This window comes from Stegastes partitus, unplaced genomic scaffold (assembly GCF_000690725.1).
Source record: "Stegastes partitus isolate 25-593 unplaced genomic scaffold, Stegastes_partitus-1.0.2 Scaffold1848, whole genome shotgun sequence".
NCBI lineage: Eukaryota > Metazoa > Chordata > Actinopteri > Pomacentridae > Stegastes > Stegastes partitus.
The window spans coordinates 33,982-59,947 of NW_007579579.1; the positions used below are offsets into that span (position 1 = coordinate 33,982).

Consider the following 25,966-nt stretch of genomic DNA (forward strand, 5'->3'; position numbering starts at 1 on the left):
GGAGGAGGAGGGAGACAGACAGGGGGAAGGCAAGAGAGAGACATCAAGAGAGACAAATTAATAGCAATAATTTCCGCTGGTAGTCTGAAACAAAATGAGATCCAACCACCTCAACAGTTTCTTGCTGACAGGCTGCAAAAAAAAAGTAGACGTTTGTTCAGCCGGGTAACTTATAAGTGGGCGCTTCAGTCCATTACTGTCTGCACGCAGAAGTGAATTTCAGTTATTATTTATGTAGCCAAGCCTGGAATTTAATTACAGGAGATGTATATAAGGAACTCTGACTTAGCCTTCACACTGCCTATATTATTTTAAATATTTTCAAAGCATAGCACATGTTTTGAAGCTTTTTTTTGGTATATTTTCTTTTAACTTCCACGTAGCAGCCTGGTTCTCATTTCAGGGGCTATTAAAGCAGCTTTTAAAATACACTTGCCCCACCCTGACCATTTCCTTGGTTATTTTTATTTCAAAGTTATGTTATTACAGCATGGTAATGCACTCGACAGTTCTTACGCTCACAGACACGTCACCATCCCTGAACTGAGAATCGACAACAACGTTTGCAAACACCAGAACTATGGGAACAAATCCAGTTATCCCTGACAAATCTGATGTGCTCTATTTTTTTAATGTGTTGTCAATGAACCAAACCAAACAAACTAGATGTAAAGAATTAGCACTAAATACAAAGCCGGGCTGAATGAATGTGTAAAGCTTTAAGTCAATATTTGTTAGATTTAAAGCAAGTGATGAATCATTACCACGAGACACCGAAATATCAAATGCCCTATATTCTGATGCAAAGATGAGAACTTAAAGATGTAACCTGCTTCAAACATGTATTTATTAGATTTTTAAAGGACATAGGAGCTAGAATAATTGTCATAAAAACTGTGACCTTGTTAAGTGAAATAAAAAACTAACAATGATTAAAAAATAATAATAAATTCCAGTCAGAAAATGAAAGAACCTTTCTGTGAACAGTCTCTGACATTATAAAAAGGCAGGTCACTGGTGGCTCAGAAGCAGCATCTAAGTGCTGCACATTCTGCCGTCAGGTTAAATAAAGTAATAATAAAAATATTAAAAAATTAAACCCTGGGTCAGATGTGCTGCATAACTAATACCTTAAAGTTTGTATTCATTAATGCATTGTTTTAAATAGCAATTTTGTTTTGAAAATAGTTAATTGTACAGCCCTTATGCATGATATGATTTAGGATGATGGGAATGACACTAGTTATGCAGCTGTTTTGTTATAAGCTACAGACCACCTGGTGGCACAAGAGAAAAAATACGAAATTCATTCAGGATTATTTTTCAAGAAAGTCTGTGCAAAATTTTGTGGATATTTACAGTCAAAATATGTCAAATATGTATGGATTACATTTTTCAGATAACCTATTAGCTGGCATTTATATCACACTGTAATATATAAGTAATACTAAACTTATGTAACTTAGATAAACATAGATCAATTTTATGTTACACATAGGTTTCCTCAGTAGCAATCTCAATGTAGAGGTGCCGGCTGTCACCATCTTGGCAGTGCCTGACTTTGAATAGCACCCGACTAATCCAAAAATCCTCACAGTTGTTGTTAATGGGAAAATTAGCTATAGAGAACCAAAGTATTCTCTGAAGCAGGCTGCAAACAGGTCTATTTCTGCTGTGAAGTTGTGCATTTTAACATGGGAGTGTATGGGGATTGAATCGCTTTAGTAGCCAGCCTGCAAGGTGGTGCAGCTGGGAGCACTGTTGCCTCGCAGCAAGAAGGTTGCCGGTTCGCGTCCCGGTGGGGGCACTGGGATCTTTCTGTGTGGAGTTTGCATGTTCTCCGGCTTCCTCCCACACAGTCCAAAAACATGTTGAGGTTAATTGGTGATTCTAAATTGGCCGTAGGTGTGACTGTGAGTGTGCTTGGTTGTCTGTCTCTAAATGTGGCCCTGTGATGGACTGGGTGTCCAGGGTGTCCCCTGCCTTCGCCCTGAGTCAGCTGGAATAGACTCCAGCCCCCCGTGACCCTGGTGAGGATTAAGTGGTGCATAGATAATGGATGGATAGTAGCCATCCTCAAGTGGTCGTTCAAGGAACTGCAGCTTTGGCACTTTTGCTTCAATTTTCAACTCCAGAGGTTGCCACTTGATAAAACCGAATGACTGCACAGAACGTAGGAAATTAATATAAAATCATATAACATGCTTTGGAAAATGTTCAGGCAGCGATGACGGAAGTAAATAGATGCCTTGTCGTAATGGGCTGGACCATGCAGAAGCACCAGTATCATAAAACTCGAAGCAATCATGTCCTAAAAAGAGACTGGAGTGCTTTCCTTTTCCGTCCTGTCATCACTCAGCCTTTTCTCTGACGCCCTCAATCCTGCAGCCGGCCCCCCTCCCTTCCCTCGGCTTCAGTGCTAATAAGGAGAAGTAGAACGCTCTCTATATCGCTGCCACATCTCATCAACCAAACCATGCCTCAAAAAAAAAAAAAAAAAACCTAACGCACTGTGTGCAGAGAGAGGGGAGTGATATGAATATAGGGTCGGGTGGAGGGTAGGTGGTGCAGCAAGGCTCATCAGATCTAATAAATAGTAGGGAACTGAGCGCTGTTGAAAAAAGTTGAAGCTCCCTATAGATGTGCTTATTTTCTGGCAAAAAAAAAACCCCAACCAAAAACTGTGTTACATCTCTGTTCAGTGATATTCCACTGCAAAGCATGCAGTTACAAGTTTTTGAGCTGAAATACTCGGGCCCCTTGAAGTCTGAAGAGACAACATAATCTGCAAGATTACGATCAGGGCTCTCACTGCAAGTGTCTCCAACAATGACACACAGAACAAGACACAGTGATGTTTTAAATGGCATGCTTTGTGAGTGTTGTGCTCTGCAGCGCTAGGACATAGAGTCTTAGAAAGAAAAAGAGAGGAGCAGTGCACGAAAAAAGGGGTCATGTTTATGCTCTGTACCAGCTCAGATGTTTTTTTTTTCTTCTTCTTTAGTCTGTGTGTGTGTTTCTATGGTAATATAAAGCAGAGAAACCCAAGAGTGAGAGCAATAAAATGCCTTAAAAGGATAATACTGGAGCAGGGAGATGTAAAGCAACAGAACATTTTCTTCTAAATTCTGCCTCTTTAAGGCGATCTGTACCTGGAGAATATGTGGGTGTCTGATAGCGGCAGATCAATTTACCCTGCTTCAGTGCATGGAATCAATGCACTTGGTATGAATGTGATATAATGGCTAAATGATTATGATCTTGTGTGAAATAAAACTAAATATTGAAATATATTCACAGCAGCGCTTACTTTCAGGGTGTTCTTCTGCTGAATTACATTCCAACGATGTCCAACAGAGCATGAATAAAGATGTTCGTAGTCATTTTTTTTCGCTTGTGAATGGATAAAAACACCATCAGTGGGAAAGCCGTGGAGTGTGGAACAACTGGGATTCATTAGAAAACGTGTAAACTACAAACTACCTGTTGAAGCTTGTTGATATGCAGTTGTGTGTACAGTGCGACAAATACATATTGGGTAGTTTGAGATGAGAACATTTGGGCTCAGAATTTTGAGTATTGTAACAAACAGGTAGGAAAACAAAGTGAACACGAGGGAAAAGAAACTACATCAACAATTCGGCTGATCAATGAGCCTTTTTTTTCCCAACTGGAGACAAGAATTGAGGAGAGATTTGGGGGAAGGGAGAGAAAACCGGAACTGCTCCAGCCACTCTATCCTTCACTCTCCTCATCTTTCCATCACTCTCTGCCTCCCCTGGTCTCTCTCCCTGGAGACCAGTGGCTAGTATTACAGAATTATAGCCTGCAGCTCTTCCTGTGAGGGTCACATTGGGTTGACGGAGAGGACTGGAGGCTGAATGGAAATGGAAGCGGTTCTTCCCGTAGGCACAGAGGTTTGTCATTGCACACATACAAAAAGAAAAAGAAAAAAAAACCAAAAAAACAGGAAAGCCTGCAACTCTCCTGATTTAGCTTCTAGTGCACAAGATCATTATGAAGATAGATTTGGCTGGAGGGGGTCTTACAGCAAGTGTCATCAGCTCCAGAACATCAGCTGACTTGCTGCACATATATTCCCTGTGTGCATTTCAGAGTGGGTGTGTTTTGTATCCCTATTAAGTCTGAGCACCATGGAGCTCTGTAATGTGTTTGCTTATGAAATGTAAATTTTGCTCATTTTTACCATAGTCTCATATTAAGTCTTAAGATCTTATTTGAGGAACACTTTCTGTTAGTTAAGATACTTCCACTTGTGTCTATTGCAGCTTCATAATTTCCCAGGGTTTTCCATGTGTTAACATTGGGAAACAAGGGAAAATAAAACGAGCATTACCTCATGGAAGGCATGTTTTAAAGCAAGTCTCCAGTCATGCTAGTGGCTCTAAACCAACTATTAATGTTGGAATCAAGTGACATCATCTTCAGGAAACTGCAGTTCCTCAATTGGCCACTTGAGGCTGGCTACAAAAGTGAGTCATCCACTATAGACCCCAATGGTAAGATGTCCAACTTTACAGCAAAAATAATCATGTTTTTGGATCAGTCGGGAGTTACGAAGGAGTAAGACACTGCCAGGATGTTAATGGCCTCGCTTTTCTGGAAACCTACAGAAGGCGTCACTTTAGCTCATTGGCATGGAAACATTTGCTAATTTGCATTACATACAAAGTACAGCTGGAGCAAGTGTTGGTTTTAGATTCCAATCAGAGAAAATACTGCACAAATTCAAATTCTGTCCTAAACACGGATATTCCAGTGCCAATACATACAATTATTGTTGAGATATATTTCCTTCAAAAAACATAACTGTACACCTGCATATAGCACTAGAGGAAAACTATTTGTCCTTAACCTTAAATGTCCCAACGTTGATGGAAATCCATCCATTAGTTGTTAAGTTATTTCAGTCCAAAGTGCGTATGGACCACCGACGAAAGTAATACTGCCGTCAAGGGCTCCGCAGCCTGTGTGACTAACAGTGATGGTGATAGATGTCGCTAAGTTTCAGTGAGAAAGACACAGTACCACATCGAGAACTGTACATCTATCATTTTTTTTTAAGCTTTTATGATCATCAGCTCTTAGTGACTAGGAGTGCTGCAAATGTCAAGTGCCTTAAATAGAGGGAGACTGAATCCCAAAGGTTTTGCTGGGATGGAGTCCTCCGGGCAAGAGGAAACATGAAAATCAAAAGTGACACGGCATAAAAGTGAGATAGACGAGCCAGTCTAACTGAACTTCACTAGAGGTGCGGCTCATCATGGTGGCAAAGATAGGGAACAATGAAGGCCGCTAGTATGTTGTGACCAAAAATTCTTGTATTTTACTCGTGTGAAGAATATATCGATCTTTTGTTTTGGTATATTTCACTTTCTTTTCTTTTTCAACACTTCATTTATATGCTCGATTTTTCTTAACTGGTAAAAGATGGCCACAGAGAGAAGCGGCAGGGAGGGAGACAGAATGGAGGTAATCTTAGAGCCAATAGATACGTCAAGAGACTTACGGATCAATGTGTTTAGCATCATTGTAGTGCTGAATGTTTGCCTCTCTGCTGCTGTCTTGGCTCCACGGCCAAAAACTGTGTTGCTGCAACGTGAAACTAGATTGCTCTGTAGCACCGTCTCCATCTTTACCTTCTTTATTTTTCTCCCTTTTGTCAGTGCCTTCACCTTTCTCTGTTTAAATGTTTTTACCTCTCCTCCAACAGTCAGCAAATGGTCAATTAAAAAAAAAGAAAAAGAAGCATACTGGAATTATTAAACAGATCCGATGCCTTTGTAGTGCAAATTGTACAAGAGACAGTGAAAAAGGCAAGAGCGCTGATGCACTTTGCATGTGCTTCCTGTTGTCGCAGCGGTCCATACGGCACATCTACAGCCTGATGACTAACATCTACTGTTCTGAATGTGCTGTCTGTTTTTTTCTCCCCCCTCTAACACACATCACCCACACACCCACACACTGTTAAACTGTCTCCTCCAACATCCATCTTAGTTCATGATGAGAGGGGGGGGGTCACCTCTTACACGGTAAATGATAAGATTACAGCTATTAAAGAGTCTGCTGACCCAGACGTGGCAGTGCCGTGGATGGGAACAAAGAAAGAAATGGCAGCACTCACCGGAGACGCCACTATATAAAAACACTTACAGGTTATTGCCACAATCAAAAATAATATGGACCCAACCTCCCTGCTAATGGGGAGGGTGTTGACAAGTGGCTATCGTGTTTCGAATGCTCGCTGGCCATCTCAGGGGACAACTGATTCATTCAAAGCCACATAAAAAAAAAAAAGAAAAAGAAAAAGCCCAGAGGAATACAGAACTACCCAAGCCCTTCATGTCATGTTAGTAAATCATTTGTCAAACCATATTATGTTCGTACGACCAACTGCGCCTGTGTGTCACAGCTGTGGTGATGAGCATCGCTGCCTACTGATGGCAGTGCAGAATACATTAATAAAATGTATGTGCTTAGCATAAACGGAGCTGTGCTGCTGATGGCGATTTGCCACAGAGAAAGTAGAGAGACTCACATATTTCTCCCACTTAAGCAGGACTGTTAGTTTACCTTGAGGAGCAGTGACATAAAAATGCAATGGCATAATCACCAGAACGCCACACTCCTCTGGCCAGTTATCATAAGAATAAATCCCTCTTATCGTTGCTTCCCACAGTCGGCGCAGCAACAAAATTAGAACATAATCTTCCTGAGGGCTGAGGCGTCGAGAAGACTAGATCAATAACGCTGAGAATTCATGCCAGGAGTGGATATTTTGAGATGAAAGGAAGGTGAACTTCTCCAAGCAATTCCAATACAGCAGAGGGCTTGTTATTGTTGCTGGGGAGTTTCTGCTGTTTGGCTGTACGGACATGACGGCATGTCCCACAGTGTAGAAGAAGACCTGATGTCATGAACTTTAACTGGATTTCTCAGTTTGATTGCAGCTTCAACAAAACGAGTTGACACAGAAAGTCGAGAAACCAAATCCCATCCTGTCTGACAACGCATATAGGCCGACTTTAAACTAAACAAATGACCTGAAATCACCTGCTAACGCCACGTGATGATGCGTGTGTGTCTCTAAAGTTGGCATCCGTACGTGACGCAGGGCGTGCCTATGCATCCAGACATCAATACAGCATCAGTAATGACATCTCTCCGGAGAGCTTTGGCCTCGAGACGCAATGAAGCATGAAAGAGAGATGAAGGAAGACAAAGACGGAAAGTGGGGAGAGAACAAGAGAATAGGAGTGAGTGTGCAACAGAGCAGAATATGTGGGGTGTAATTACTCGGTGATGGGTGATAAAATGACACAAGGAGAAACAGAAGTCTAGAAGTGTTGCATACTAATGACTGCTACAACCTGCAATCTGCATCTCTTAACACCAGGCAGCTGCAATTAGAAGCAGCTTCTCACCTGTACACAGCGGATTAAACACAATGCACATCAGCAGAACTTCAGCACCACAATGAGACGTTCACCTCCACTCCTAAAGGGTGTACTGTGCTCTTTAGTGACTGTCTAATACCGCCGCAACGCCTCTTCTTGTCTGAACTCCAGAAATCCACTCTGGTGCTGACGGAATTAGACACTGACTCATGGATTTGACTTGAGCCTTGAATGGTTGGAAGACTCCACAATAAGGGAAAGTAAATAACCAAAGGGCTCTATAAAACATTTGCAGAAAAAACAATAAAAAACCAAGCTCGCAGGATTTCCCACAGTTTATCTTTGCTCCGATAAGTTGCTTAATTCCTAAATATAACTCGCCATTTTTCACAAAGACTGCACCAAAGTTGGCAGTGCATGAAAACGAACTAGCCATGCAACACAGGCTGAGATATTTGTATATAAAGCATCTGTGCAGAAGCAGAGGAAGTCCTAATTAGGTTTGTTGGTATTGTTGTGTGCTGCGTGGCATGACACGACTGCTCTATCAACCAAGGTGTGTGTACTGCCTAAATGTGTCAGACCACTTCACAATGTTTTGAGCGTCTCCTCAGAAAAGGAAGCTGCAGTAGTTAACGGCACTAACGCTCAACATTTTGACAGCGACTTTCATTAGTTCTCCCTGTTTACGTCAGTCAACAGGCTTCTGTTTGCCTGTTCTTCTCAAGGCTTCGATTCGCAGCACTCCAGACGCTTGCAACAAAAGGATTTATTTTTTTTGAACACAGATGTATCAAGGACATTATTCGAGGGCCCCTCTCATGGTAAGCAACCTTGGAGTTCTATTTCTGGTGCCAGAAACAGCATATGTGCATCTAACATAGTGGGGGAGCGAGGACGAGTAGGTGAAAAAGAAGTGAAAGTTTTAGTGCTTTTCTCAGAAGGAGGGGATTAATTGAAAGTAATTAAGGAGGTAACCGTCTCTCCAGGGACCAGGAGAGGCCTTCTCCCCCATCAATCAGCAGCTATCAGTGCCGAACCTAAACCGGCAGACCGGCGGTACAGTGCGGATAGACATCACTTCTTAAACACTAATCATTCATCATTCCGCTGAGCCATGATAAAGTCAGGGAAGGTTTCAAAGCTCTGCTGATGAGATACTGTCACGAAAACTAAACTGAGGCACTAACTGTCGCTGGAAACTGACGAGGCGCAGAAAGCGAAGTAGATTCTGCCGTGATGAAAGCAGCCTGATGTTATAACGGAAGAAAAGCAGACATGGAGTTATCATCATTTAAAGGGCAACAAGATGACTGGTCCCTGGTGAAAAAAAAAACCCTTTATATTATTTGGGAGTGAGTCAAATCCATCAGTTTTGTTACACTGCTTTAGAACAACAAAAAAAACCTGCTGATTATTTTCATCGCTGATTAAAACCCATATAATTTCCCTGATTAAACGCCTCGCAAAATGTTAAAATATGGTTCACAGAACACAATTAGCGTTGACCTTAGGTTGGCCTTCGTTCTTGAACTCGTATTGTGATGTTTGTATTTGCGGGGTCAAAATGCCAACGTCGCTTTCACTGAATTGAAAAGACAGCTGTACAGTCAAAGTGAAATAAAACGCAGCCATTTTGGATGGATGGAAGATTATTGGAGTCCAACGGCCTGCTGTCATGGGAGGCTTAGCCGCTACTGTGGCGAACTAATCTTCCTTTGCTTGCAGTGCTACAGACAGTAGTGGGTATATTGTGCTCGGTCCTGCATCGGTATGCCGCGAAGCACTGCAGGGGATACATGTAAGGGATTAGCTTGAGTTAAAGCTGTAATACAGGCGGGGTGCAGCAAGAGGAAATCACCTGTCTGTCTGGTCTTTGTCTGCTCTGTATTACGGCTGTGTGGGGGGGAGGGTCAAGAGTTCACAACACAACAGGCAGCGGAGGAATAGTTAACCTCTGTGAGCGCTTTGTCTGCACCTAATGGCCTCATATTGTGTGTGTGTTTTTTAATATCCACCTCATCCGTGGAGAGATGCAAACATGGGAAAAATGGAAATAAATGATGTTGTTTGTACTGACCTTGGCCTTGCCGGTGCTCTGTAGAATGTGGACCAGAGCGCACGCCATCTCCTCCTTGTTCTTGACGCTAATCCCGGGCTCCAGCACCGAGCACAGCAGCATGTAGTTATTGGTGGTGTACTCTGCAAACTCCTTGTACATCTCCATGGGAAGAATGTTCATACTCTGATAGCGCGCCTTGATCCTAATCATGGGCCCAGATGTCTTGCCCTTAGGGGGATTGGGAGTGCTCACTGGATACCACTTCTCCACAAACTGTCGTCCGGTGACGGCTGCGACGGGGATATTGACAAGTCCGATGTAATTGTTTTTATCTTTCTTCTTCTTCTTGTCTGTGTCTTTGTAGAGGTGCGCTGTGATGCTCTTGACAGCGGGCAGGTTGCTGAACTCAAAATGCTCTCCCCAAAAGACATTGTCAGTCTTGAGCTTACAGGTGGTGCGGGCATAGAGTGAGTCATCAAGACAAAGCTCACAGAAGTATTTCTTTTTGGCCGGCAGGTCCTTGGCTTCGATGATCCACAGCCGCAGCATGTTCTCCACCCGGCGACTGTTGTCCTGGAGACAGAGGAAATGATAAGACGTGGTTTAGCAGTCTTTAAAAACAATTCGGACAAAATAATACACCACTGGAAACTGACAGTTTAAACGACTGCTCCAGTAGAAGGAGATGTACAAGATAATATATATATATATAAAGAAATGAACTAAAAAAATCAAATGACTGGATAAATAAACTAATAAATAACACAGACAGTATTTCAAACATTTCAGGGAAGCAATCTGAAAAGCTTTTTCTTTCCTATTTTCAGCCATTAAAGAGCTAAGCAGCGCAAACCTATTGTTATGTCATCAATTGATTTTGCCGAGAGCAGGGCATATTTTTGGCCCTTTATTCAGATTGTCTTGAAAACTACCTCAGAAAATGAAGAGAGGAGCCAACAATTACATTATTAAAAAGGAATTTCAGAGCCTCTCATAGTAACAAGGAGGCTTTTGGATGTCTGAAGCCCTGGTAGCTACGCTTAAGAAAGCTCAACAGTATCTGGCCGCTTTTCAAATTGCAGACAAAAACTTGCTTTAGCTTATGCTAATAGGGGACCTATTATACTTCTACTTCTTTTCTGTCATATATATGCTCTTACAGTGTCACAGGTTCATATTAAAAACGGCCAAAAGCTTCAAATAATGTGGTAAATATGTGTAAGTACAGCTAACAGACAGAAATTGCTGACCATCTGCAGGCTTCCTGAGGATAGCCAATCAGAAGAAAGTGGGCTTTTAGGGAGGGGTGGCCTTAAGGAGATAATAGCTTAAAAGGCTAGTTTCAGACAGAGGATGAACTGAGCTATTGCATAAAAGTTTAGTACAAAATACAGATTTTTTTGGATGTGTCAATCATGCAAAGATACTCCAATGGCGTCCCAGAATAAAAAAAAAAAAAGAGAGAGCTGGAAAAGAACACACTAGCTTTCCTTTATTGCTTCTGTTGTGCTTGACATTGAATTCACCCGAACTTCAGGTGTGTCAGAACACTTCATTTTACTTTTCATGTCTTTGAATCATTCAAGGTTTATCTGCATAACATGGGAGCTAAAAGTTGAGGAGTTGCGTGGTAACTGGGCAAATCTGTCAAACATGAACAGATGCATGGGTCATGAGGTTCATGTCTCAACATTCACCTTACAGAAAGTAAAAAGAGTTCTCCTTTTCTACTGTCAGAAAATCTGTTTCGAAGGACCTTTCTACAGACTTCTCCGAGGAAAGGCAGTGGCATTTTTTCCTAGCCTTTACACTAACAGGTCAGGACACATCCGTCTGCCACAAGAAAGGAACATTTATTTCCCTCAACTGTTCTCAAACACTAAATAAACAACTCGAGCCTTGCCTCTTTTTCTTCCCAGATGCCACATGACTGCACTTCGGCTCACTCAGAGTTTCCACATGGCCCGTTTATCAAAAAGTTGTTCCTCTTTGCATCTCTGTCTAGTTATGTCACAGTCTTACGCAAATCCGCAAGGAATTTAAAGTGGTCACCCCTTGTGTTGGTTTCCAAGTCCATCCTCCACAAATCCAGTGAAAAACCCCTCCTACAGACACTGACAATAATAAGTAATCACTTTCCTTCCTTATTTATCCCTCCAAAAGACGCCAGATAGCTTTGCTCCGATGACTCATGTGCTGAGTCAGCCTGCACACGCTAATTGTAAAGGACAGCTCTCGCATTCGACTGAACCGACCAGGAAATAAACAATGTTTCATCAGACACAGTGCTCCCTAAATGATCCCCTGACTCCTGTACTGTATGTAGCATCTACTATGCATCTTATCATTCCTTTAGCAACCTGATGTTTGCAACCTTCCTCCTCTGCTCCATATTATTTCTGATGATTAGATTTTTAGAACAGTGTTGTCAGCAGTGTTATCAATTCCCCAAATTTCCCCATGTTGCCACGACAGATTACTCCATATAATAAATAACACGATTCTCCAAAGAAAGTGTTATGTACGTCTCTACAGGCACCAGCCCATGAAGGACGATAACTCTGTAAATTGCCTTTTATAATTACCTATAATTATCCACTTAAACAGCACAATTCTGCAGGTTTGACATTAAGGCGCCCCTGTTTACACTATATTTAACATATATCCCTGTGTATTTACTTTGTTGTTCCATGATTTTTCTAACTCTTTGCTATTATAAAACACAAGACATGTGAGGACATGGCAACAATTAATGACTTGTAAACCACAACAGGTTGAGTCTAGCATGATAATGAGGTTGTTGTTATTTTCTGTAGACCAACATGTACCCTGTCATTACAGACTATGTTTGGAGCAAAATATATATTCAGTAAATAAATGTCTTGATTTCTCCATTTGCTTTGTTGATCCTCTTGTCCTTGCTTGTCCACTATACATTTAGTTTGCAGTGTGTTATCTCAAACATGGCCCCTGGTCTAGTCTATGAATTATAGTAGTACTGCAGCAGTGTCGTTATTTTGGTAGTAGTACTATTAGCTAAATTTGTTTAGCTTATTTAATACAACTCTGAAACTGTTCTTATATATTTCCTGAATTCCAGTATCTGTCCCCATGTTTGGTAAAAAATTTTTTTTTTAAAAAAAAGCATTGCATTGCAGCTTATCTCCCAAAATCATGGCATAATTAAAAATGCAAAGCCAAGATAAAGAGACAGAAATAACACCTCTTTGCCAAAAGAGCTATGGAGAAGGAAGACTCCAAAGCTATTTGGGAACTTTTCCTCTCCAAACTTCTAATTAGTGAGTAATTTGCTAAATAATGACAGATGAAGGAGGGAAGATGCTGTGCGATTAGGACTACGTTCTTGGCTTGAAATGTTCGCCACCTCCCTCCTCCTCCTCCCCCCACCCCTCGCCACAGCTGTGTTTGTCAAGATTACAGATGGTATCGATGCGCAAAACAGAAAAAGCACGTTGGTGTTTTCTCCCCGCAACCTCTGCATCCTCTGTTCTTGAGTTTGTACTACGCGGGAAGAGGCGCAGCTTGATGTAAACACATCCGATCGTCGTGTGAGATGACAGCACAGTGTCAACACCGTACAGCTCCCTGCTTTTTTTTTGTGTTTTTTTATCAGTGTTGCAAAGTGCGGTTTGGAATTGCGCATGAACTAATTACTGCTGATTGCTTCACACCGTCTAGTCCCACCTACTGTGTATTTACATGCTTACCTTGTTTGGTTGTACTGCTCTCCTCAGATTCTCCATCCATTTGTCTCTTTCGGCTGATGAACGGCAGGAAAAGCATTTGCTTCCCGTGGAGGTAGTGACCTACCGCCGTGGCGCAGAGAGAAGAAAAACAAATGCTTTAATGATCAAGCCTAATGCACAACAATGGCAGAGAGCAAGTGGAACAGAAAAGGGCTTTTTTAAAAACTCAACTTAGTTCATAAATGCCACTTTGTCTATGAAAAAAAAAAGTTTCTGAACAATCCACACACACGGTGGATATGAGGAGCCTGAGGATGACTTGGCAGCATTGAGAAGTGGCTGAACAGAGCAGTGTTAATGAACAGAGGAGAGAGATGACTGGTTTGGCAGACTGGGTTGTTTTAAAATGCACATTGGGGTAGAGAGAACAGAGCAGGAAAAAAAAAGCATGATGTAATTAGCAGGACAATGAAGATTAGTGGAGATATCTGGTCTCTAAAGTAGCCGGCGTGGGGTATAAAGCATTGAGTAATCTCTCTCTCTCCCTTGCTGACGCTACACCTGCAAACATGTGTGTTTGAGCACACATATTATTACACATGTGGATTCTTGAAGGTAATGTCTTTCATAATTAGTTTTTAACTGCTACAGTCCAGCAATAATGGTGGGGATATAAGAGTTTTCACATAGCCAGCAATTAAACAAATTGCTTGCTGCTTTTCCATTTACTTTTTATAAACAGAGAAATGTCAGCGGGAGTTAATCATAATTGTCGCTGTCCTCTGTGTTTTAAAATAAAGAAAAGCTTGTTCTGTCTCAACATTGGACTGTAATTGGTCATCAGCACCTGAAGAAGAACTGGATTTACATCAAAGACGAGAAATGAGACAGTCTGCTGCATAATTGTTGCCCTAAGTTGTAAATTCACATTTTAAAGTTTTCTTTTTGTTACAGTCTCAATGTTGGGGATTGAACGATGTGATTTGTCAGGGCTGATATCGACACCAATTATCAATATACAGGGAAGACTAATAACTGATAGTTGAAACACAAACTTTAACTCAAAACTTGGGTAAAACACCATTGTTTAGTCATGTTTTGCATGTTTAATTAAAACTTTTAAACCTTTATCCTTTAGTTTTAATGAATTTATTTACCTGAAATCACTTTAAAAAAACAAACAAAAACAATAACAGGAAAATTGTTAAACATATGATCCAGTAATCAGTTAGGTCGGTCTGGGGAGCCTTCAAAACAGTTGAACAATACAGACGGTTTTGTCGTCACTTTTAATTAACTCAACTTAATTTTCCTAACTCTTTAGAAATCATATTGAAAATTAATCAGCAACTGCTAATCAGTTAATCACATCAATGTTTTTGTTGTTGTTTTTTTTAATTAAAAACATCAATCATTATCTTTTTCCAGCTCTTCTGTGAATCTTCCGTTTGTGTTACGTCAAACCTTTGTAGGCTGATTAATCAAGGTGATAATCAGCAGGGGAAAAGAAAAAAAAAGATAATGATAATAATTGTTAGCCCTAATTTTTTGGGGTAAAAAAGACAGAGAGAGAGAGACAGAGATATAGAAAACTCAAAAAAGTTTGCTGAGAACCAAACATGGTGTCATAATTTCACTTGACCCAGAAACCAAAAGCAAACTAATTAAAAGTAGTGAACGTGAACTAATGATTTAGCTTCCACTGCGCAATGCAAAAGGAGTTCAGACCAGAAGCTGCAGAACAAACTGCAAACACAACACTGACATATGATTACCTCCTAAAATTGTGTTTGCGATTCATGTGTCTGGCCACTTGATTAATATAAGTCCAACATTCACTCTCCCTTTAGCTCCGCTTTGGTGCTCAGTATCTGGATTTCTGATGTGGCTCATTAGCAGCCAACGTACGGCAGGTTTTAAAGCTTTTCTGCCACCTGCTGTGACTCTAAATGACGCTGTTGAGACCAATGAGTCAGCCAAAGGGGTTGAGTAATACGGAATCACAGGAGTGCCATAATAAAAAATACATCTGTTAAAAAATAAGGAAATAAATGTGGAAATATAAAGAGGAATACAGAAAAGAATAAATTTAAAAAATATGGAAATATAAAGGTAAATTATGTCTTTGCATTTCCCTTTTCCCTGTGCTTTTTCATTTTGTTTTTCCATTTTGTATTCGTCTTTTCCTTTTGTCATGGTTTTTTTTTCCTTTTTTGTCATTGCTTTTTCCATTTTGCCTTTGTTTTTACTTCATGGACTGAGCTGTCAATCAAATGGCTTTGGGCGGGGCTTTCTGTCCAGGGTGAGTAGTCAATACCTGATGACAGGATTCCTGCTTGGTGCTAGCTCCTAGCATGGCTCAAGGGAAGTGACGTCACCTTGGCGCTGAGAGGAAGTACACATGACACAATTTGCGAATGCACGAATGTGACACTTTTAACGGATTGTTGAAAGTTCTTGATGAACACCTCTCCTTAATTCCTCCACGTATTCCATATTTATTTTAGTCAAACTGCATGCGCGTGTGTACTTCCTCTCAGCGCCAAGAAACTTCCCTTTAGCCACGCTAGGAGCTAGCACCAAGTAGAAATCCTGTCATCAGGTATTGACTACTCACGCTGGAGAGAAAGCCCCGCCCAAAGCCATTTGATTGACAGCTCAGTCTATCAGGTAAAAACGCAAAATGGAAAAAGCAATGACAAAAAGAAAAAACTATGACAAAAAGGAAAAGCAAAAAGAAAAAGCAAATCCAAAATGGAAAAAAAGGAAAAAACAAAGGGAAAAGGAAAAAGCAAAGACAAAATTTACCTTTATATTTCCATATTTTTACATTTATTCTATTATTTATTCCTCTTTATACTTACACATTTATTTCTCTTTTTTTAAAAAAAAAAAACAGATTTAATTTTCATTATGGCACTCCTGTGATTCTATACATGCCCTTGGTTACCCTTTGTGCTGAGTTTAATCCATCAAAGGTTTCTATACATCCAAGCCTTGGAAATGCTCCAAAGATACCAAGGTCTATTCAATACTTTTTACTTATGTAACCCAGGCCACCTGAGCAAACACATGCTACTCCATAAGTGCAGCATCACTCGATGTATGGCTGCGTGTGGATGCATACTGTATGTGCCTCACCTCGAAGCAGAAGTCCTGCCCGAGGATGCTGCTGTGAACAGGCTTGATTATAACCTCGTCCTCCATACTTAGGTCCAGGGCTTCCACAGCGCTACTGGGGCTGAGCAGTGACTCATGGGAGCGAGACTCCTTCAGCCTTGGCATCAGATGAGATCTAAGAGTGGAGAAGGAGAGAGGAGAAGAAGAAGAGAACTGAGTCATCTTGCAGAGTCGGAGCAGAGGAAGTGAGACAGATCGAGCATATGCACCGCACGTATCGGCGAGTGTGAAGGGAGAGTGTGCGAGGATGACGAAGAGAGGATGCTCCACTTGCCTCAAAGTCAGCGACTTCTCAGCATGACAAGCTTCCACTCTACTGCTTCTACTGTATATCAACACGTCTTCACCCGCTTCTGAGCTCACTTGCTAATGGATGCTTTGTGTCTTGTCAATTACAACTTGAAGCACCAATGAATGAATGAAAAAAGCTTGAAAGATCGAGTCAAGCTGTGCCGCCAGCTGATGCAGTGGAACCACTATAAATAGGAAGCAGTTCATATAATTGATTATCATTAATGGTCAGACTTGGAGATTTCATTGATGTGATAATGTTTCACAGCGACGCACTGCTTGGAAATTTTCATGTATCACTCTGAACTCTGAGCATTTTTTTTGGCACATTTTAACTCACTGCAATCTAAAGTCTTGTAGCTCTATGGAAACAGAACAAACATGGCTCCAAGTAGGGAGAAGGAAAAATGTCTTCTGTGTGGTACGACACACCTTTAATAAAAACAAGAAACAGAAAGTTGAATTTCTTTATTTATGTTAGAAAAACTGACAAAGCCTGGAATCCACAAGTGCAACAAATTTCCAGGTTTTCACAGGTGTTAACAACACTGGGAGCTCCACATTTATATTTTATTTTATTTCCATACTTGTCTACTATCTGTGAACCTGCAGCTCAGCAGTGAAGTTACAGAATTTTTGTCATGTGATTGTTTACCGCAGAAGTCTATAATGACTTCTCTGTTACACTAAAGAATGCAGCATTTCTATTTTTTACACAACCTGGTTGTACATGTACACATGCACACATGTAAAATAATGTGCTTTTGATGACGTATTACAACTTTAAGCTTTGATTTGGTGGAGTTTTGCCAACAGAACAGCACGTGTTCTGATTTTACTATGTTATTTTGTGTTGTATTTTTTTAATTTTTTAAAGACAAAAGGCAGCTTCTGGGTTTCAGAGGGTTAACATATACAACACAAATAGTATTGTTCTCCACTGCGCTACGACAGGAACTCAGGCTGCACCTCGAAAAAGTGCTCAGTAATCTGACAAAGACAGCCCAGAGGCCTGACTGCTGGCCATTTTTTAGCCAAAGAAGATTAGGAGACAAAGTAAAGAGCTTTCTGCTGTTTTCAGTGTTTGATGTCGCCCTACTTTCAGTGTTTTCAGAAGAGTTAAGAGTGAGTGACTGTCAGTAGGAAAGAGCAAATGCGTCTCCATGCTGTGCATATATAGGCCAACGATCCACGTCATTTGGCTAAATATGCAGCAAATGTGTTTACATTGAAGTAGAAATTCTCATTCTTATATCACAAACACCAGCTCTGAGTGCTCATGTGTTTCCACTAGCCTTTAACCTTACCCCTGTTCCTTTCAGCCTCACGGCGATAAGAGGACGACGGACTAAATATGTAGCGTAAGCAGCAACAGGAGAGCGACTTAACACATAAAATTACCCTTTGGTGCTTCAACACTGGCAAGAAGATGAAGACAAAGGGTCAATTGCTAGTGTAATGAGTGAGAACATTCTTTTAATAGTGCCCTCTATGGACGGCTTATACACTAATCCCATGTATGTGTGTGAGCCTGTGAGCGAGTGCGCGCTGTACATCCTTTCTGTGGACTGGAAGAAGAGCATTCCAGGAAAAAAAAAAATGCAGCCGCCGTAATGACAGATTAGCAACCACATGCAGCCCTTTGTACAGCCAGCCAGCTTTGTTGTCAAATCCACTATCCAATGTGAAGTGGATAATGACCTGGACTCTCTTCTTTATTCCTTCATCTTGCTCTCTCCGGCGCACACAAACACACAACGAAAGGCACACAGAAACACGTAGAAAAACGCTCAAGGATAGGTCTGAATATGAAAAAAGAAAAAGAAAAAAAAATTTCAGGAGCTCCAAAGCACAGCTGCAGAGGAAGTGTGTTTGCACCTACCTCTGCTGCGTGATTGGCTGACTTGGTACTGGGCAGAACAGAGAGCGAGTCAAGTCGGTGGAAAGGAGGGGAAAAAACCGGGTTTGTTTGGTGGGATGTGCTTTTAGAAACAGGAAGGGATGGGAACTCTACATCTGTATCGTCCGTGGTACTAAATCCTGCACAGTGATGAGACAGACTTGAAGGGAAACAATCTGTCAAAGCTACATACTATACTATCAGTCATTTTAATTAACTATAGGGAGAACTAATAGGGAACATTTTATTCCTGTGAGAACGGTCTTGAACAAGCAGCCAGCATGTTGTGAGAAGCCGTAGAGAGAAGAAAGTGTCCTATTCTTACATTATTATTTTCCCTCTTCTCTCGGCGTATCATATTATAAGAACATTAGTGTCAGTGAAAATGGTGGGAGACTGTGAAAGTATGAATTGATGAATAATAATCCTGCCTGTCATCTGTACGGCATTGTGTTAAACTGTACTGCAACGTGTAATTTACAGCCCATTGTAGCCCCCCTTTTGTAACAGTGACAATGAAAGACTGTCTGACATGTGAATCCTGTTCGTAACTTCTGTATCACCCAGTCTGACACACTGTTCATGCCAGCCTCGGCAAATGACAACCGGCATTACAAGCAGGGCCTGCTGTCTTCATCTCCTCGCTTTGGTTCCCTTCCCCCCCTCACCCACCCACCCCCTAACATCATCTACTCTCAGCAAATCGTCCTTTCTTTGTCCTTGACGATCCTCCGACACTCTCCTACCTCCGTTCCTCGCCTACACTGCCTCTCTCTCAGTGTTTACCTGAGGTTGGGGGCATAGTTTATGTTAGGTGGATTCTTTCAGACTGTCTGGTACAAATCTTTCCACCCCACTCTCTGCTTCTCTCACTCGTCTGTTTATTGCTCTCACTGTGTCTATCTCCCTTCTCCTCTCTTGGCCAACGCTCAATCTATTCTTCATCAGGGCTTCATTCGGGGCCATCTAAATATTTCAGATTCTGTGAAGGTGATACACAAGCCTCTGGCAGCTCAGAAGCTACCTGACTGTGAGCTTAACTATATAAAACCTTAGTGAAAAGGTCAAACCATAAAGAACAGACCTTGTCAGAATTACTGGAGATGTTGCAAAGACCAGTGTTCCTACTGTATCTACAGCAGCTTTTGTTTGGATGCAGAAATAGACGGAATGCTTGTGTGAGAGTACATGAATGTGAATTTTGGAACTTTTGGCAAAGTAAATATGAACTGCTGCATGTTTCTACAGGGATGAAAAAAATTCATTTAAAACAACATGCAAGATTAAATAATAAATCAAGCAACAGAACCTCTGACACATGATTGAACCTCATTGCTGGCACTGAAATTTTTAAATAAATGCTTCTTCTGAAAGTTATACAGAGGAAGGTGACGTGATCCTGCATCTGGATTCAAACGGAGGACATTGCGGGGATGTACACTCCTTTTATTCTTTGACTTTTACGAAGGTGGAGGCATGCAGCAGCAAGCAGCAAAGATGATTTCTACGCAGTGGGAAAAGCAGAAGCAGGTTGGAATCTTGTTGCAATATTTCCAGAAATAAAAACAAAATTAAGATATTAAAACGAGTGGAACAAAACACATCAATAATAACCATTTGACCTTGTGCTGTATCTTTAACCTCTTAAGACCTGGTGTCCACATGTGTGGACATCACATTTTGGGATATATTACCATATATTTATTTATTTTTTATTTATTCTCATTTATTTTTATTTGTTCTTATTTATTTTTTATTTATTATTATTATTATTATTTTATTTCTTTTTAAAATGTAAATATATTTTTATTTCCTTTCTATTTTTTTTATTTTTTATTCTCTTTGAAAAAATAAAGAATAAAAAATGCATGTCAAACAAGAGCTTGGTTCTTAAGGGGTTAAAATAGTCCAAAAGATAAAGGGATGACGATTGACAATATCCAGCACAGCTAAATAAAGCCACTATTCTCTGTATATTTTTTTACATTTAGATTTCCATTCTCTAAACACCTAGTGGGGTTGGTGACACATTAACTACTTAGGAATTATCTGCCATTGCATCAGGTCAAATCCTATCAGCGCAGTGTGGGAACTAGATGGACTGCGCTCTGCTGAGGTTCAATAGAAACTCAGTTAGGACTAAGTACAGCGGAGAGCAAAGCAGAGTAATGCCTCCTGAGTGTGTCGGAGGGCTGCACCCAGTGCGCTTTGTCTCCGCATCCTGTAAGGAGAGTTCATCTGATAGCCTGTCTGGGATCTGATACAGTCTGAAACATCAGGCCCATACAGGCGTCAGTGCACTTAGACTTCTAACACACTGACTTTGCTGGCGAGCTGACTGCACCACAAGGGACTGTGTTTGCACTGATAGCTGAAGATAGGCTGAATTAAAGCAGTGCAGCGCTTTCAAAGTCTAAAGAGCCGCTACAAGAGTAAGATTTGTTTCCAGTCATATGCACCCACAGCTCAGCAGCACGTTACCGCACATGTGATGAGGTGTTAACGTTCACATAGGAAATAATACGCTTCCACACATGTAATAAGCAACAAGCACAATCAACCTAATGACCAAAGCTGAGCCTGCTGACATAACCTAAAACAACAAACTTTTTTCTCACGAGAGGCCTCCAGCTGAGAATTAAGAGGCCTGATGTTAAGCCCTCTTGTTTACTGTGGATGCCGCACTGCCCGGTGTTTACAGAGCATTTTGCTGTGCCGTTAGTCCAGCATTTACAAAAATCAATACGCTTTCCACTTGCAGACTGGCACAGCAATTACTTGTTAATAATGCTCTCTACCAAACAAACACATGAGACCTGCGTGCCAGCAGGCATGCACATCAACGAGCCGAGCCAGACGAAGACATACAGGATGACAAATTAGTGCCGCCGCAAATTTCTGTCGACATCAAGCTCTTGACTTTCTTGCTTTAGACAATAGTGTCGGCGAACGATACGTTATGTAATGGAAAATTAGGAGAAAAATGAATAAATTAGCACAGAAAGAGCAAATGCTGAAGGTTCCATACAGGTTGGCTGAATGAAAAGAGTGTGAATCATTAGCTTCAGTTTGCTGTATAGTATCACTAAGTCCTTCACCTAACCAGCAATTTCTCTGAAAAATCTAAAAAAATCCTCGTTTGTTCTATTATTTGAAAATTGAAAGTAATACAAAGGTATACAGATACAAAACATAACCGACAATTAATCCTTTTAAAGTTATGTTAATGCTTTGCAAATGAGCAAAGAAACAAAAACAGAATAGGTTGAAAATCTGTTAAACACTGTATAAGACAGCATACAGATCTTTTTTTTGTACTGATGGTTAGAAGAGTTTTATTTTTCTGAAAAATAGATGCTTACCTCTGACTTCCAATAAAACATTTTCTACACTCACAACCTATGATTTAATAAATACTATATGCTACATAATGTGTGTCCTAGTGGCTCTTGGTGAACTCACGGCGTATTAAGACACTTGTTGGATGTTGTTTTGTCCACAACCTATTTATATACACCCATAATAACTATGACACAAGGCAACTATAAATATTGCTTGTATAAGAGAAAATCTTCAGTTGAATCAAAGGAAATAAATGCAATCAGATAAGAGTTTGGCAACATATAGATGTGAAGGTAGTTTGGTAAGAACTACAGTGCAGTGGTTTGATGATGTTGTGCATTAGGTATCGTGAACTTAAAACGCCTCAACTGATAAAGGCAGAGACGACACCATTGCCAGAACTTTAGGGATCAGTTCTGCAAACACTTTTTCACAAGCTACCACCCCACTGTTCATGTGGCAAAGGATCCCATCGTCCTGAATGTCGATTCACAGCTGCCGGGGCTCAGTGGCCCACTGGCAGAGTCATTAGGACTGTGACTGGTCAAGATGGATGTGTCCGAGCAGCACAGGTTCTCATCAAGGACAAAGTTTACACAAAACCCGTTGCCTGTTTGATCCAACTTACAAAGGACACTTGAAGAATTCCCCAGTAACACATTTGCTAACATAACGAAGGACACCTGTTGTGATTTCTTCTCATCAGAAATTGTGCAGACTATGAATGTATGAAGTGACTGTTTATGCGAACTGCGCAACTGAATCATATGAGCTCTGTCTCCAGTGCTGCGTAATGTACAGAAGTTAGAGGCAATGTAAGTGTTCTCTGCTACATTCAAGCTATTTTTCTGGTAAATATGACTCTGTTTAGGTTGTTTTTTACTTTTTATGTGGATAACTTAGATTGTAGCTATTTAATGTATCGTGCATTTTACCCTGTTATAATGTGTACAGTTGGTTAATCCTCAGCGCAGTTGGTAGCACTGTTGCCTCGCAGCAAGAAGGTCGCCGGTTCGCGTCCCAGTGGGGGCATCGGGATCTTTCTGTGTAGAGTCTGCATGTTCTCCCTGTGCAGTGTGGGTTTTCTCTGGGTTCTCCGACTTCCTCCCACACAGTCCAAAAACATGTTGAGGTTAATTGGTGATTCTAGATTGTCCATAGGTGTGAATGTGAGTGTGCTTGGTTGTCTGTCTCTAAGTGTAACCCTGTGATAGACTGGTGACATGTCCAGGGTGTCCCTGCCTTTGCCCTGAGTCAGCTGGGATAGACTCCAGCCCCCCTGCGACCCTAATGAGGATTAAGTGGTGTATAGATAATGGATGGATGGATGGTGAATCTTCTACACAGCAAAAGCAGCTGGCAGATTTCAAATTCTTTTGAAAATTTGCAAAATTACACCATTTATCAAAGACAGAAACTGTAAAAACAAAGAAAACCAGCAGGGTTTGAGCTTTCAGATAGTCCTTGAACTGCTTGTTGTTGGGAAAGTAAACTAAACTAAGCTTAAAATTGTAATATTTCAATAAAATCACTTTATTCTGCATGTCTTCAAGACACTTAAAAGATTATCCAAAAACAGAATATTCGTCCTCTTTTGATTGTGTTAAAAAACAAACAAAGAAATAAACAAAAAAATCGGCACCTAACAAACACAAAAATCCAAGGACTTTATGGGCTGAACTGCAGGTTTACATGAGCAGATAGGAGACAAGCATAGAAACAATTTAAAAACATGTAAGTAAGTAGCAAAATATCACCATTTTAACATCATAATGGTGAAATTTATTGTATTCCCCCTGCCTGTTTTTGTAATATAAATAATCAAAGAATTGAACTTCCACCTTTTCTTTATTTTTTAAGACGGTGGCGTTATAAGTGTGTCATACGACCCGGTAGACAGTTTTGAATTTGCTCTACTTCTAGCCAGGGATGTGCCGTTTCCAAAACAACTTGTATTGCAGTGAAAAATTAGCTCACTGTGAGAAATGTGACAAAAACGCCCAGAAACTACCTCGAGTTCAGAGGGTTACTTAGAGTAGAATGTCTAGTCATACACGTTGCTACACAAAATGAGGCAATAATCATGTTCCCTTTCTGGGTGTTTTAATCTCAGCAACCATCTGGAATCACAGTAATGTCCTCTGCCTGAGTAAAGAAATTCATTCGATGTCTCTGTGCTCTCTGACAGGAGCTCTGTAGCGGTCAATAAATTATCCAGTAAGTCTTAAAGGGTGGAAACCTAAAAAACAAGTTCTTTGTAACAGTGTGCTTAGGTTTTCATCATATTTTCGCCTGTGGCATTCTCTTAACAGCTGGCTTGGCTTATAGATGGTGCTAAAAAACACTAAAAGCTCCAGCCAGCCAGAAACCACCAACCACTCTGCAAGCACCTGGGCCCCAACTCAAACATCAAAGAGGAAAACATCACAGTTAACAGAAAAACACGTACTGTACACACACACACACACAGACACTGCGATTGTTCGAGGTTGATTATGAAACACATGCACTGCAGCGACAGGCAAGCGGACAAATGCGCCATTATTCATGCATCAAGCCGCACACAATCAAGTGTCCATTATTCCCACTGCTTTGGTGCTGACTCAGTGGAAAGGACCACAGGCCGTGATGAAACAACTAAGTGTCTGTCACACTGACTGCCGAGCGCTCTGTCACGGGTCTGATCGCTCATTTGATCCAAGCAGATGTGGTTAGTCGTTCTCGGGGCTCAGTGTGAATAATGAGGCGCTATCAGCTCAACGAGGAAGTTCAAATCTTGAGGTAGTCAGAATTGTTTGGGGAGATTTATGTCAAGAATTCTCTCCTAAATGTATGTTTTTGTGCATCAACCTGCCGTCTGTCATACGAACCGGAGTGAACAGTCGGATGAAGGGTGGCAGGAGAATATAGACAACCGAACAAACATCTGACCCACGGCTAGAGTCGGAAAGAATAGTAGCCAAAGGGAGGCTAAGGGAAACAGACAAAAGGGATCCTGTCAGATGCTGCTGGTGCAGAACGGCGGATGTGTGAGCTGAACCACTGACATGTGGCTGCAGGCTTTGGAGACTAAACACCAATCAGACCAGTCAGAAGAGCCAGTCAACAGAACAGCGGCGCGAACCTCATTCGGTGCTGAAGTCAGACACGCTGCAGAGAAAGACTGATCTCCAGAGATGAAGACAGAGGTTGAGGTCATGGCTGAAATGAGCTGGAGATGCAGTAGCAAATGTGACAGTCTACCTACTGCTGCCTTTGCCAGCAACCCTTGGAGGGACATTTCCACGCATCACATCTAGGCTGACACTCTTAATCAAAAGCCCCCTTATGCTCATCCGTCCGTGACCTCAGTGAGTCCGCACTGGCTGCGCCGCATCGCTATGAAAGCAGCAACAATGACAGCCAAAGGGGGAAAAAAAGCACACATAGAAGTTAAACACTCGGACAGCATACATGCCGCTCCATATGCAGTGCATTAGTGCTTTGCAGCACCTGTATTCATTGGCAGCTTTGGCACTTTAGGCTTTCACACTGCCAGTGGTCTAATGCACACAAGACAAAGGAGAGATTACACTAGGAGGAGGGAAAAGAGAGACAGCGCCCCAGGCATCACTGTGCCAAACAAGAAGGAATAAAGCACTGAAGCTATGGTGTGACCACTTATGCGAAGAAAATAAGAACCGGTTACAACTATAGATGGAAGCACACATTAGCTAAGAGTATAGAAAGGAATAGCTCTGCACAAAGAAGGCCTTTCATTTACAGGGAGGAAGGAAGCTTTTAAAGGCAAGAATGAGACACATACAAACACATGCACGCTCCTTCCCGCAAAAGAAACAAACACACACAGGAAAGGAGGAAGGCAGCTTTAGCGTTTAGTATCTCCTGAATGATCAGCTCCTCCAGGCTCCTTTTTAGGAGCGTATAGGGATGCCTGACTCAGAGTACTGGCAGACATTGTGAGAAAGGTTGGCTGGGAACGGAGATCAGGTGGTTGGAGAACAACTGTTGGGAGAAGTAACGCAGCCACTGAGCCAGGCTGTCTGGTAACACACACACACAC

The 25,966-nt window shown here is 41.3% G+C and overlaps 1 protein-coding gene across 5 annotated transcripts in view; it reads right to left on the reverse strand.

Moving 5' to 3' along the window:
- LOC103372872 (disabled homolog 2-interacting protein) overlaps window positions 1-25,966 on the reverse strand; it is a 102,286-nt gene that overhangs the window by 32,625 nt on the left and 43,695 nt on the right. For all 5 annotated transcript variants that reach the window (XM_008302637.1, XM_008302638.1, XM_008302636.1 and 2 more), the window contains 3 exons: window positions 16,332-16,485; window positions 13,212-13,310; window positions 9,502-10,056 (listed from right to left, as the gene is read on the reverse strand). In XM_008302637.1, coding sequence (XP_008300859.1) covers window positions 9,502-10,056; window positions 13,212-13,310; window positions 16,332-16,485 — 808 coding nt within the window. The remainder of the gene's footprint in view (window positions 1-9,501; window positions 10,057-13,211; window positions 13,311-16,331; window positions 16,486-25,966) is intronic.